Raw genomic sequence first — 14,914 nt, forward strand, 5'->3', positions numbered from 1 at the left:
AACAGGGGGGGGGGCTTTCATTCCTTAAAAAAGATTTCGACACTGAGCTAAAGATGGGAAAAATTCCTACAAAATGAGCTAAAATTCGTATCGGTCGGATAACGTATGCGCGCGCAGCGTGTCTTGGAAAAAGGTGCTTGATGTGTGATCTTCTCTTCCCTTTTCCCATTCATTCCCAATGGGGAGTTAATTTGGGAGTTTTTTGGGAATAGCGTCGCCATGGTAACTGGGAATTCTTAGAAAAATAATAGCGCAGCGAGTCAGATCGAGCCGCATCGTTTGATACCTCATTTGTGCCGGTGCGATGTACGGTACGGGCCGCATTTTAGCGGAAAAATCGTGGAATAATATATAATAACTAGAAAAATTCCCGCGGAAATTTTGAATGGGACTGCTGACTCTTTGGTAATGAGCTGAACAGTTTAAAATTTAAACCACTGGAATCGCTCAAGAAATGTGGAAGTTAACCATAATCAACATCAACTAAAAGTATCTCACTGTCCCTGAACATGTATTTAAAAAAATGTAAATGAGCTGAACAGTTTAAAATTTAAATGACTGGAATCGGTCAAGAAATGTGGAAGTTAACCATAATCTAAAAATATGTCACTGTCACTTTAAGAGCACATACATTTTTGACTTGGAGCCGTCACGCGCCCCACATTGCATTGAGATCGCATGAGAGAAGCACCCCTTGTACAAAAGCCTCTCACGACTTAACGGTTGAAGATACAGATTCAAGAAATGGCTCGTTAGAACGGCAAGGGTTTGGGGAACACGAGCATGTTCTCATTTTCTTAATCGGATAAAAAATGACCAAATGAGAGCAGGTTGAAAACTTATGATTTATCAGAAATGGAGAGAGGAAGGCGCCTGAAATTAACATGTACAAGACAGGCGAATTAGTCCGACTTCTCTTGCTTAAGGTGAAAATAAAGGTACTAAATGACACCTTAGCCAAATAAAAGTTAGTTTGTCTGAAAGAAGACACTCGTGACTACAAAATGTGAGAATTTGACGTCTAGTGACAAAAGATCGTTGCCATGGTGACGAGTTGAAGTGACGTCACGCACCCACATTGCATTGAGATCGCATGAGAGAAGCACCCCTTGTACAAAAGCCTCTCACGACTTAACGGTTGAAGATACAGATTCAAGAAAGGGCTCGTTAGAACGGCAAGGGTTTGGGGAACACGAGCATGTTCTCCGAAATCCCTCATTGGCGCCGCTTCGCTACACCGTCGACACGCCACTCAACCCCCCCCCCCCCCCACGTCGACGACAGACGAGACAAAAGCCTTACTGTATATTGTAGCAACGAGAGATGTACACAATTGAGATTTAGAGCCTACTCAAACTTTTCTTAGTTTTTTTTTACTGCACATTAAAACTTTAATGTAACATCTGCTAGCTCTTTGCTAGCGCTAGCAGGTGCAGCTAGCATGTAGGCTACCATCTCTAGCACTTAACTTTTCCAATCTTGTTAAAACAGCAACATAACGTTCAAACACATCAAATACGTTTCAATACATCGCCAGTATTAACGTGATGTAGTTTAGGATGGGGAAAACTTGCAAAATCACACTTATTTAGCATTATTCACCAGACTACAAACAATTGCCTTGCAACTTACCTCAGACGAGATGAAATGGGAGGAGTAGGTTCTCGAGAAACTTCTAATTGGTGTCATTAAAGCGTCTCTCATTGGCCACAGCACAGACAAGCAGAAAACGAACCAATCAGGGAAAAGAGAGAAGACTAGATCCAACTATCATCAAGATTGGTTGCATTCCATTGAGATTGTATGACAGACGCACCCCTGGAACAAAAGCCTCTCACGACTTAACTCTTCAAGATACAGATTCAAGAAATGGCTTGTTAGAACGGCAAGGGTTTGGGGAACACGAGCATGTTGTAATTTTTTTAATCGGATGAAAAATGACCAAATGAGAGCAGGTTGAAAATGTATGATTTATCCGAAATGAAGAGGAAAAAAACACCCAAATTAACATGGAAGAGATTGGCGAGAGAGTCCAATTTCTCTTCGCTTAAAGGGAAAATAAAGGTACTAAATGACACCTTAGCCAAATAAAAGTTAGTTTGTCTGAAAGAAGACACTCGTGACTACAAAATGTGAGAATTTGACGTCTAGTGACAAAAGATTGTGGCAGTGGTGACGAGTTGAAGTGAAATTTTTTCTAATACATTATTTGGTTCCCGGCACTGGATGGCTAATTAGCCAACAGAGTGTGTGAGAAAGCTAATTCAGCTACTGTCTTTGAACCCGAACAGGGGGGGGGGGCTTTCATTCCTTAAAAAAGATTTCGACACTGAGCTAAAGATGGGACAAATTCCTACAAAATGAGCTAAAATTCGTATCGGTCGGATAACGTATGCGCGCGCAGCGTGTCTTGGAAAAAGGTGCTTGAAGTGTGATTTTTTTCCCATTCATTCCCAATGGGGAGTTAATTTGGGAGTTTTTTGGGAATAGCGTCGCCAAGGTAACTGGGAATTCTTAGAAAAATAATAGCGCAGCGAGTCAGATCGAGCCGCATCGTTTGATACCTCATTTGTGCCGGTGCGATGTACGGTACGGGCCGCATTTTAGCGGAAAAATCGTGGAATAATATATAATAATAACAACAAGAAAAATAAACCACTGTCCTAGGTAGAATAACAATATGTGCCTGCTTGCTTCGCAAAGCAGTCCCATAACTAGAAAAATTCCCGCGGAAATTTTGAATGGGACTGCTGACTCTTTGGTAATGAGCTGAACAGTTTAAAATTTAAACCACTGGAATCGCTCAAGAAATGTGGAAGTTAACCATAATCAACATCAACTAAAAGTATCTCACTGTCCCTGAACATGTATTTAAAAAAATGTAAATGAGCTGAACAGTTTAAAATTTAAACGACTGGAATCGGTCAAGAAATGTGGAAGTTAACTATAATCAACATCAACTAAAAGTATCTTACTGTCCCTTTAAGAAACATGCACATTCACGCACGCACATTTGACTTGGAGACGTCACGCGCCCCACATTCCATTGAGATTGCATGAGAGAAGCACCCCTTGAACAAAAGCCTCTCACGACTTAACGGTTGAAGATACAGATTCAAGAAATGGCTCGTTAGAACGGCAAGGGTTTGGGGAACACGAGCATGTTCTCATTTTCTTAATCGGATAAAAAATGACCAAATGAGAGCAGGTTGAAAACTTATGATTTATCAGAAAGCAGTCCTCTCCATCCGCATGTTGACAGCATCCCACAGCAACCGCGCAAGCACCGGCATCCCATCGCTGTCACTGAGGTGTACCTTCCAGACATGATCAGAAATAAATATTATATATCTGCAAACATACTTTTGATAGGAGGAGCACTAATAAAATGTTTGTTTGTTTTTTGCAACAACTAATGTACTTACCCCGTCTCTACACCACAAGTGAAGCTGTGACAGCGGGAAGTGGCCAGCAACAGATAGGTAGCGAATACCTACAGTAACAAAGAAAAAAAACATTATTAGTTCAAGAGTCCCGCTGAGACACAAAAATCAGATCAGGAGGTGACGTAAAGAAAAGTAGAACTTTGTGTGTGAAAACAATTTTCAACATGGAACGTACCCATAATTGCTGCCACCCGGTGGTACTCCTGGCGTAAAAGGTCCTGCTGGGCCAGCTCGACGGTCAGACGAGGGGGGAAGTCCAGGACAACAACCTGCACAAAGTTTAAAAAAGTAAAATATACATCTGGAGCAAGATGAACTTTCATTAATATTCATCAACTGCTTAACTACGGGAAAAGGCTGAAATGTATTTTAAACAGAACATATTTGACATATCATGCAAGTACATACTTGAAATGTAAATGTATGAACTATATGAAGGAAATGTGTGAACTTACGTTGGGCCAGCGGCTGCAGACGGTGCGCAAGAACTGGCCAAAGTCAGCCGCTGCCTCAGCGATGGGGCGGCCCAAGTTGTTGCTGGGAGCCAAAATGCAGACCGCCTCGGGTGACCGAGGCAGAACAGCATTCAGCACCTCAGCACGCAACTCGGAGGCACTGGCACCCGGGGTGGACATCACGCCAAAAGAGAAATGTCCCTCCGGCAGCTTCACAACCCCATCGGCAATGGCTCGCAGGTGGGAGTCACCAACAACCAGGACAAACTATTAAAGAAAAAAAAAAAAAGAAGTAATTGAATTTTTTTTTTTTTCAAGTATTTAAAAAATAAAAAAAAAGACAAATGAAGGTTAATTTGTTTTACAGGCAGTTTATTATAAAACATACCTTGTTGTCCTGGTTCAGTGATGGAATGACCAGTTTGTGCCTCCGCCCAGTCACAGTTGAAACTGGCCATTCCCGAACTCTGTGGCGCCAGCCAGTGCCTCTGCCTAAAATGATGCACACACAGAATACCATGTCAAGTCTCACAACTTAAATTGCTGACAAAGCACAGTACAAGTTACACTTTGAGTGTATATGAACCTGCAAAATATTGGAATTTCTAAAATAATCGATTGTAAAACTGCTGCAGAAGCAATTAAAATAAAATGATGACTGACCTGGTACCAGAGCCTTGGCACCAACAGAGGACACCTAAAACATAGACATTACAATTGTAGGCATGTGCAGTCACCTTAATGCAGAGTAAAAAGCAAACATAGGTTGTAATGCTTAAGTTAGTTTCAATGAAAATTGACCAGGTCTTTTCTACATACAAGTGATGTTAATTCAGGCCAGGTTTATTAATGAAATTATTAATCACGAAAGAGATTCAAGGACTTAACTGATACTTTTGTTTGTGTCTGAAATACAGTCACAATTGATCAAATTTGGTAGAATTTTCTGATCAAATACATGAGCAAAAAGGCAGCAGATTGTACCAGCCTAACTTCACAACAGCACCATCTACTGATAAATGTAATGTACTCCAACTACTGTCAAGTGTTAAAACAATTATTGGCTTGACATTATCATTTCAACTGTTCCTCCCACAGTCATGCAATAGACCATGTCTGCAGTTATTAAATATAACATGTGAAATATCTGTGTCCAGGATAGGCATCTCACAAGTTTTTGATCAATGTTAGTGAGTTTATTTTAGACATCAGTAGTTTGAAAACTTCTTAGAATATTTGAAATCTTGTAGAAAACAGACTTCATCAAAATTCTATTCAGAATTATTTTGACATGAATAAAGCACTGCACAAATCACGTCATACACTCTATATTCGTAAAACTGTGCCCCGATGAAGACAAGCTTGTGTTTAAACACGTTGGTAGTCCATTTTTAATAAAGGATTTTTTAACATTACTAATGAGTGTCTTGCATAAACAGACTGCTTTTTACACAAGCCTTTTAAGCTAATTTTTCTGCCTGATTCTATATTTGTAGCCTGAAATATTGTGTATTGCACATTAACAAAAAATTCAATAGAGGTAAAGTACATGCTGGGTTGCGCTGTTTGGCCTCAGTTCCAGAGCCGCAAGGTCCAGCTTCTTCCATTGGCGCTTGGCTGCCTCTGAACGCTTCCCCTTCCGCGGCATGCTGCTACAGCAAAGAAAAAAAACTTGCCATGACAAAGTCAAAAGTAAAGATTCAACATCAAATTTGTACTTAATCTCAGATGTGTATGAAGCATTAAAAGCGTACACTTCCGAAATCCCCCCCCACGTCGACGACAGACGAGACAAAAGCCTTACTGTATATTGTAGCAACGAGAGATGTACACAATTGAGATTTAGAGCCTACTCAAACTTTTCTTAGTTTTTTTTTACTGCACATTAAAACTTTAATGTAACATCTGCTAGCTCTTTGCTAGCGCTAGCAGGTGCAGCTAGCATGTAGGCTACCATCTCTAGCACTTAACTTTTCCAATCTTGTTAAAACAGCAACATAACGTTCAAACACATCAAATACGTTTCAATACATCGCCAGTATTAACGTGATGTAGTTTAGGATGGGGAAAACTTGCAAAATCACACTTATTTAGCATTATTCACCAGACTACAAACAATTGCCTTGCAACTTACCTCAGACGAGATGAAATGGGAGGAGTAGGTTCTCGAGAAACTTCTAATTGGTGTCATTAAAGCGTCTCTCATTGGCCACAGCACAGACAAGCAGAAAACGAACCAATCAGGGAAAAGAGAGAAGACTAGATCCAACTATCATCAAGATTGGTTGCATTCCATTGAGATTGTATGACAGACGCACCACTGGAACAAAAGCCTCTCACGACTTAACTCTTCAAGATACAGATTCAAGAAAGGGCTCGTTAGAACGGCAAGGGTTTGGGGAACACGAGCATGTTCTCATTTTCTTAATCGGATAAAAAATGACCAAATGAGAGCAGGTTGAAAACTTATGATTTATCAGAAATGGAGAGAGGAAGGCGCCTGAAATTAACATGGCAGAGATAGGCGACTTGGTCCGACTTGTCCGAGCTTAAAGGGAAAATAAAGGTACTAAATGACACCTTAACCAAACAAAAGTTAGTTTGTCTGAAAGAAGACACTCGTGACTACAAAATGTGAGAATTTGACGTCTAGTGACAAAAGATTGTGGCCATGGTGACGAGTTGAAGTGAAATTTTTTCAAATACATTATTTGGTTCCCGGCACTGGATGGCTAATTAGCCAACAGAGTGTGTGAGAAAGCTAATTCAGCCACTGTCTTTGAACCCGAACAAGGTGGGGGGCTTTCATTCCTTAAAAAAGATTTCGACACTGAGCTAAAGATGGGAAAAATTCCTACAAAATGAGCTAAAATTCGTATCGGTCGGATAACGTATGCGCGCGCAGCGTGTCTTGGAAAAAGGTGCTTGAAGTGTGATTTTTTCCCATTCATTCCCAATGGGGAGTTAATTTGGGAGTTTTTTGGGAATAGCGTCGCCAAGGTAACTGGGAATTCTTAGAAAAATAATAGCGCAGCGAGTCAGATCGAGCCGCATCGTTTGATACCTCATTTGTGCCGGTGCGATGTACGGTACGGGCCGCATTTTAGCGGAAAAATCGTGGAATAATATATAATAACTAGAAAAATTCCCGCGGAAATTTTGAATGGGACTGCTGACTCTTTGGTAATGAGCTGAACAGTTTAAAATTTAAACCACTGGAATCGCTCAAGAAATGTGGAAGTTAACCATAATCAACATCAACTAAAATTATCTTACTGTCCATAAAAAAATGTAAATGAGCTGAACAGTTTAAAATTTAAACGACTGGAATCGGTCAAGAAATGTGGAAGTTAACTATAATCAACATCAACTAAAAGTATCTTACTGTCCCTTTAAGAATCATGCACATTCACGCACGCACATTTGACTTGGAGACGTCACGCGCCCCACATTGCATTGAGATCGCATGAGAGAAGCACCCCTTGTACAAAAGCCTCTCACGACTTAACGGTTGAAGATACAGATTCAAGAAATGGCTCGTTAGAACGGCAAGGGTTTGGGGAACACGAGCATGTTCTCATTTTCTTAATCGGATAAAAAATGACCAAATGAGAGCAGGTTGAAAACTTATGATTTATCAGAAATGGAGAGAGGAAGGCGCCTGAAATTAACATGTACAAGACAGGCGAATTAGTCCGACTTCTCTTGCTTAAGGTGAAAATAAAGGTACTAAATGACACCTTAGCCAAATAAAAGTTAGTTTGTCTGAAAGAAGACACTCGTGACTACAAAATGTGAGAATTTGACGTCTAGTGACAAAAGATCGTTGCCATGGTGACGAGTTGAAGTGACGTCACGCACCCACATTGCATTGACATTGAATGAGAGAAGCACCCCTTCAACAAAAGCCTCTCGCGACTTAACGGTTGAAGATACAGATTCAAGAAATGGCTCGTTAGAACGGCAAGGGTTTGGGGAACACGAGCATGTTCTCATTTTCTTAATCGGATAAAAAATGACCAAATGAGAGCAGGTTGAAAACTTATGATTTATCAGAAATGGAGAGAGGAAGGCGCCTGAAATTAACATGTAAAAGACAGGCGAATTAGTCCGACTTCTCTTGCTTAAGGTGAAAATAAAGGTACTAAATGACACCTTAGCCAAATAAAAGTTAGTTTGTCTGAAAGAAGACACTCGTGACTACAAAATGTGAGAATTTGACGTCTAGTGACAAAAGATTGTGGCAGTGGTGACGAGTTGAAGTGAAATTTTTTGTAATACATTATTTGGTTCCCGGCACTGGATGGCTAATTAGCCAACAGAGTGTGTGAGAAAGCTAATTCAGCCACTGTCTTTGAACCCGAACAGGGGGGGGGGCTTTCATTCCTTAAAAAAGATTTCGACACTGAGCTAAAGATGGGAAAAATTCCTACAAAATGAGCTAAAATTCGTATCGGTCGGATAACGTATGCGCGCGCAGCGTGTCTTGGAAAAAAGTGCTTGAAGTGTGATTTTTTTCCCATTCATTCCCAATGGGGAGTTAATTTGGGAGTTTTTTGGGAATAGCGTCGCCAAGGTAACTGGGAATTCTTAGAAAAATAATAGCGCAGCGAGTCAGATCGAGCCGCATCGTTTGATACCTCATTTGTGCCGGTGCGATGTACGGTACGGGCCGCATTTTAGCGGAAAAATCGCTGGAATAATATATAATAATAATAACAACAAGAAAAAAAATAAACCACTGTCCTAGGTAGAATAACAATATGTGCCTGCTTGCTTCGCAAAGCAGTCCCATAATAATAACAAAAAAAAAAAATAAACCACTGTCCTAGGTAGAATACTAATATGTGCCTGCTTGCTCCGCGCGGAGCCGCAAGCAGTCCCATAATAAATAAAAATAAACCACTGTCCTAGGTAGGATAACAATATGTGCCTGCTTGCTTCGCAAGCAGTCCCATAATAAACCACTGTCCTAGGTAGGATAACAATATGTGCCTGCTTGCTTCGCAAGCAGTCCCATAATAAACCACTGTCCTAGGTAGAATAACAATATGTGCCTGCTTGCTCCGCAAGCAATCCCATAACTAGAAAAATTCCCGCGTAAATTTTGAATGGGACTGCTGACTCTTTGGTAATGAGCTGAGCAGTTTAAAATTTAAACCACTGGAATCGCTCAAGAAATGTGGAAGTTAACTATAATCAACATCAACTAAAAGTATCTTACTGTCCCTTTAAGAAACATGCACATTCACGCACGCACATTTGACTTGGAGACGTCACGCGCCCCACATTCCATTGAGATTGCATGAGCGAAGCACCCCTTGAACAAAAGCCTCTCACGACTTAACGGTTGAAGATACAGATTCAAGAAATGGCTCGTTAGAACGGCAAGGGTTTGGGGAACACGAGCATGTTCTCATTTTTTTAATCGGATGAAAAATGACCAAATGAGAGCAGGTTGAAAACTTATGATTTATCCGAAATGAAGAGCGAAAGGCGCCTGAATTTAACATGTAAAAGGCAGGCAAATTAGTCCGACTTCTCCTGCTTAAGGTGAAAATAAAGGTACTAAATGACACCTTAGCCAAATAAAAGTTAGTTTGTTTGAAAGAAGACACTCGTGACTACAAAATGTGAGAATTTGATGTCTAGTGAGCAAAGATTGTGGCCATGGTGACGAGTTGAAGTGACGTCACGCACCCACATTGCATTGAGATTGAATGAGAGACGCACGCCTCAAAGAAGAGCCTCTCACGACTTAACGGTTGAAGATACAGATTCAAGAAATGGCTCGTTAGAACGGCAAGGGTTTGTGGAACACGAGCATGATCTCATTTTCTTAATCGGATAAAAAATGACCAAATGAGAGCAGGTTGAAAACTTATGATTTATCAGAAATGGAGAGAGGAAGGCGCCTGAAATTAACATGGCAGAGATAGGCGAGTTGGTCCGACTTGTCCGAGCTTAAAGGGAAAATAAAAGTACTAAATGACACCTTAGCCAAATAAAAGTTAGTTTGTCTGAAAGAAGACACTCGTGACTACAAAATGTGAGAATTTGACGTCTAGTGAGAAAAGTTTGTGGCCATGGTGACGAGTTGAAGTGAAACTTTTTCAAATACATTATTTGGTTCCCGGCACTGAATGGCTAATTAGCCAACAGAGTGTGTGAGAAAGCTAATTCAGTCACTGTCTTTGAACCCGCACAGGCGGGGGAGCTAAAGATGGGAAAAATTCCTACAAAATGAGCTAAAATTCGTATCGGTCGGCTAACGTATGCGCGCGCAGCGTGTCTTGGAAAAAGGTGCTTGATGTGTGATCTTCTCTTCTCTTTTCCCATTCATTCCCAATGGGGAGTTAATTTGGGAGTTTTTTGGGAATAGCGTCGCCATGGTAACTGGGAATTCTTAGAAAAATAATAGCGCAGCGAGTCAGATCGAGCCGCATCGTTTGATACCTCATTTGAGCCGATTTACGGTACGGGCCGCATTTTTGCGGAAAAATCGCTGGAATAATAATAAAAATAAAAATAAACCACTCTCCTAGGTAGAATAACAGTATGTGCCTGCTTGCGAAGCGCGGCCGCGCAAGCAAGCAAGCAGTCCCATAATGACCAAATGAGAGCAGGTTTAAAACTTATGATTGATCACAAATGAAGAGAGAAAGGCGCCTGAAATTAACATGTAAAAGACAGGCAAATAAGTCAGACTCCTCCTCGCTTAAAGTTAAAATAAAGGCACTAAATGACACCTTAGCCAAATAAAAGTTAGTTTGTCTGAAAGAAGACACTTGTGACTACAATTTGACATCTAGTGAGCAAAGATTGTGGCCATGGTGACGAGTTGAAGTGAAACTTTTGGAAATAGATTTTTGGGTTCCCGCCACTCTGAGGCTAATTGCTCCACTGAAGCCGATGCAATACACACTAATGTTAAAAGGCTATTTGTCTCCCGTTTGCTCACTGTCTTTGAACCCGCACAGAGGGGAGAGCTTACATTCCTTAATTTTTTTTTGGACACTGAGTAAAGATGAGAATAATTGCTACAAAATGAGCTAAAATTCATATCGGTCGGTTAATGTATGCGCGCGCAGTGTGTCTTGGAAAAAGGTGCTTGATCTGATATGATCACTTTCTATTTCCCATTCATTCCTATTGGACTTTTTTTGGGAGTTTTTTGGGAATAGCGTAGCAATGGTAACTCGGAATTCTTAGATAAATAATGCCGCAGCGAGTCAGATCGTGCCGCATCGTTTGATACCTCATTTGTGCAAGTGCGATCTACGGTACGGGCTGCATTTTTGCGGAAAAATTTGTGGAAGAATAAAAAAGAAACGCAACAATAAACCCATTTTCTAGGATAGGATAACAATATGTGCCTGCTTGCTTTGCAAGCAGCAGCAAGCAAGCTCTGCTCAGCAGTCCCATAATAAAGAATGTTTTTTAGACCAAGCAGAAGGTAAAATTTACGGATTCACTCAAGTCTGAGGGAAAACAACATGGATTCACCCTGTAATTTTTCATTTCCAAAACTTAACACCTGAATCAGACTAGATCCCTCTTGTTAGTCTGCAGTTAAACAAGAGTGATCACATCTTTGAGAGCTGTTGCACCAAGCGGACTGACATGAATCATGGCTCCAACACGAGTGATGTCAATTGAAACGGAGAGGATTATCAAACTTCTTAAAGATGTTAAATCATGCGATGTTGCAAGAAAAAGTGGTTGTTCACAGTCAGATCTGTCTAAAATCTGGGCCAACTACAAACAACATGAACAGGTTATTTAGCATAATCATACTGGTAGACCAAGGAAGACATCAAGGTGCCAAGACAGAAAACGAAACAATGCCTTGAAACCAAAAAACGCTTAGCAAAACACATGAGGAACAAATGGGAGGAAACTGGAGTCAACATCTGTGACCAAACTCTTAAGAAATAGCCTAAATAATATGGGATTTACATTAAGAAAAACTAAATGGAAGCTATCATTAGTATCTAAAGAGGAAAACAACAAAAAGAAATCGTGGACTGTAGAGGGCAGGTTGAAAGTCATATTTCAGTGATGAATTGCTAATCTGCGTTGGGCAAGGTGATGATGCTGGAACTTCTGTTTGGTCCTGTTCCAGTGAGATTTATTAAGAAGAAAACATGCAAATTTCCAGTTATTGATGATATGGGGCGGGCTGCATATCACATTAAGGCACTGGGGAGATATTTGTCATTAAATCTTATCTCATCACTTGAAAGGACATTTGGGGATGATTAAATCATTTTTCAAGAGGGTAATGCATCTAGCCATAGAGCAAAAACTGTGCATACATTACTTCATGAAAGACACAAAAGGGCAATGTAATTTCCTGCAAATAGTCCGGATATCAATCCATACTGAACATCTTTGGTTTAAGTTGAAGAAAATGGGCCATGTCAAGGCTCCGACCTGCAAAGCTGATCTGGAAAAAGTTATCAGACAGAGGTAGTTGAAGCCAAATTGATAACGAGTGGTGTTTTTTTTACTTATGAAAGGGATACCTAATTTTGCAATTTTCCTAAGTAAAAAGTTAATATTTTGTTTATAATGAATTTGATAAATGTATTATTTTCATGTACAATTAACACCTTTAAAAACGGCTCTGAGACGGCAAGCTGTTATAAAAGTCAGAGGTTGTGCAATAAAGTACTAGTGGTGTGTTAAAGTGTTCTTTTGTTGTCCTCAGAACTGGGTGACTTCCATTCCCACCCCCCTGCTTGGTATAAGCTTGGTATAAACAGTGTTTAAAGTTGCCATTTGAAAATAGTTGAGTTCTGTGTCATGTCTGTGATCTGCAAAATTCAACAAAATTAAACAACTGAATGACACCATCTAAGACTGGTGATTTCATAATTTTTTGCCAGGAGTTGTATACATACTGGTGATCCTTGCGTTGGAATAACTTGTGTTTCTCAAGAGCAGTCCCGTATTTCTTTTTACTCACTTTATCTTGTAGTTGACATGCTCAGGTGACCTGGCATCTGTATTCCTGCCTACATACTGTATATGCACCAGACTCTTTTTTTCTTTGTTTCTCATTTGTGCACTTCTTTTGTTTAGTGCTACTAATCTCAGTACATTGAAATGAATGTGTGCAAATGGGGTTTGTTATGAAATTTGAAAACATTCACAATGTTTATTTAGAGGACCGAGGTAGAAGCCCAGCGGCTACGAGGTGAAGAAATGGATGTTATGCTGACAGAGAAGGACAAGAAGCTGGCAGAAAAGGAGGCCTACATTATTCACTTGCAAACGTCAACGGCAGGAGATCATTCCATCACATCAATGCAGCAAAAGGTTATTTTGCGCTGAAACAATTTGCACAATCATGTACTTCAAATTTAATGCAAAAATCAATAATAATATAATAATAATTAATGTAATTTTTCCACATTTTGAGATTACATTCTACTATACTTTCTCAGGTAGATGAAGACCATGGAGCGATGCAGGAACTTGAGCAGCTGGTGCAGAGTCTGAACAAGAAAGTTGGCGAAGCAGAGGAACGCTATAGTTTGCTCCAGGAGCAAACAGACAGCCTAAAGGAGCTTCTGGACTCGGAGAAGGAGCAGTACAGTCAGAAAGAGAGCATGTACAAACAGAATGTAGGTTTTTATGCTGCTGTTGTGCGGGGTTATCACGCTCAAATAAAAGACACAGAATGTATTATTTAATTCTAGTAAATACTACCATAACACAAATTTTTGCTTTGAAATAATTTTTATTTTGGTTTGCACCTATGACCTATTTTGTCTTTGGTTTAGATACAAACTTTCAAAGAAATAATTCTCCAGAAAGATAACCAGCTGACTGAAATCAACCAGATGCATGAACAGGAGCTCTTCAAACTTGCTGCAAAGTCTGATGCCAGTGCTGATCTTGAGCAGGTTGTGATGAGATAATTGTTGATGTTAAGTATTCAATTCCTTGAATTTGGGTAAAAAACAGTAAGTGTGAACAGAACATGTGTTGAATAACCTTTCAAGCATACACTTGTTTTCATTGCTTTCTTATCAGCTTCTGAAGGCTTTAAAACAGAAACTTCATGAGAAAGAGGAGGTGCTGATTGGAAAAGCACAGGTGATTGATGTTCTTCAGAAAGAGGTGGACAGCAGGGACCATCAGATAAAGGTTAGGAAATGGACTCAATGCTAAGTTATTGGGCAATAACAATAGCAACATCATGTAAATTAGTTTAATTTCTTGACAGTAATATTGTTCATTTTGAAAGCACTGACGCTTAGTGCCACTAATGCGGCTAGCACCACTAAGCAAGTGCAAGGACGTTTGTTTACTTTTGAAAGGTGTTAATACGACTTTTAACAAACCAGGCTTATTCAAATGTTTTGATTTAACCGGCAAAATCGCTACTGACGTTCTGACGTCACCTTGTCTGAGACCAAAATCTTCTCTTCTGTATTTAGAATTTGTAAAATAATTATATATATTTTTCTTTAAGCAAACAAAATAATATTTGTTATTTTTATCAGAATACCCGATTTTTCGATAGAATTTTCAGTAGGATATCTGAATACCAAAATATTCAATAGCTGCACACCTAAAACTATTCAGTTAGAGAGGAAATATTTAAGCTCCTGCTGTTAATGCTACATGCATTTGAAAAAAGAGTCTGTAACAAAAGTGACTCTCCTGTTTGTTTACATTTGCTAGATGGTTAAGTTTCTTGCATTCTGCTCAATAAAAATTAAATATTTTCAATACTGGAAAAATTATATTAAGCATGTTGCAAATTTTGCAAGCCTCTCGTCTTGTTTTCATGGACTCAATTTCGACATCTCATCTCGTGGGGTTTGTGTCTCGTTCCATCTCTATTCGTTACTGTACAAGACTAGTACAACTTTAAATTAGCTGTACTCTATTTATTTTCTGGCAACTTACACTTAAACTCTGCTACAGTTCCTTGATAAAATGTTTACTTTTACCTTGATACATATCCCCAAACAATCTTGCTGCTACCAAATAAAA

The 14,914-nt window shown here is 39.7% G+C and overlaps 1 protein-coding gene across 8 annotated transcripts in view; it reads left to right on the forward strand.

Annotated features, from left to right (window-relative positions):
* LOC144050542 (uncharacterized) overlaps positions 1 to 14,914 on the forward strand; it is a 105,630-nt gene that overhangs the window by 47,716 nt on the left and 43,000 nt on the right. For all 8 annotated transcript variants that reach the window (XR_013293868.1, XM_077563888.1, XM_077563890.1 and 5 more), the window contains 4 exons: positions 13,073 to 13,225; positions 13,354 to 13,533; positions 13,693 to 13,815; positions 13,946 to 14,059. Coding sequence is in view for 7 of the 8 variants with exons in the window: in XM_077563888.1 (XP_077420014.1) it covers positions 13,073 to 13,225; positions 13,354 to 13,533; positions 13,693 to 13,815; positions 13,946 to 14,059 (570 nt within the window). In the remaining variant the exon portion in view is untranslated. The remainder of the gene's footprint in view (positions 1 to 13,072; positions 13,226 to 13,353; positions 13,534 to 13,692; positions 13,816 to 13,945; positions 14,060 to 14,914) is intronic.

This window comes from Vanacampus margaritifer, chromosome 4 (genome assembly GCF_051991255.1).
Source record: "Vanacampus margaritifer isolate UIUO_Vmar chromosome 4, RoL_Vmar_1.0, whole genome shotgun sequence".
NCBI classification, from domain to species: Eukaryota; Metazoa; Chordata; class Actinopteri; order Syngnathiformes; family Syngnathidae; genus Vanacampus; species Vanacampus margaritifer.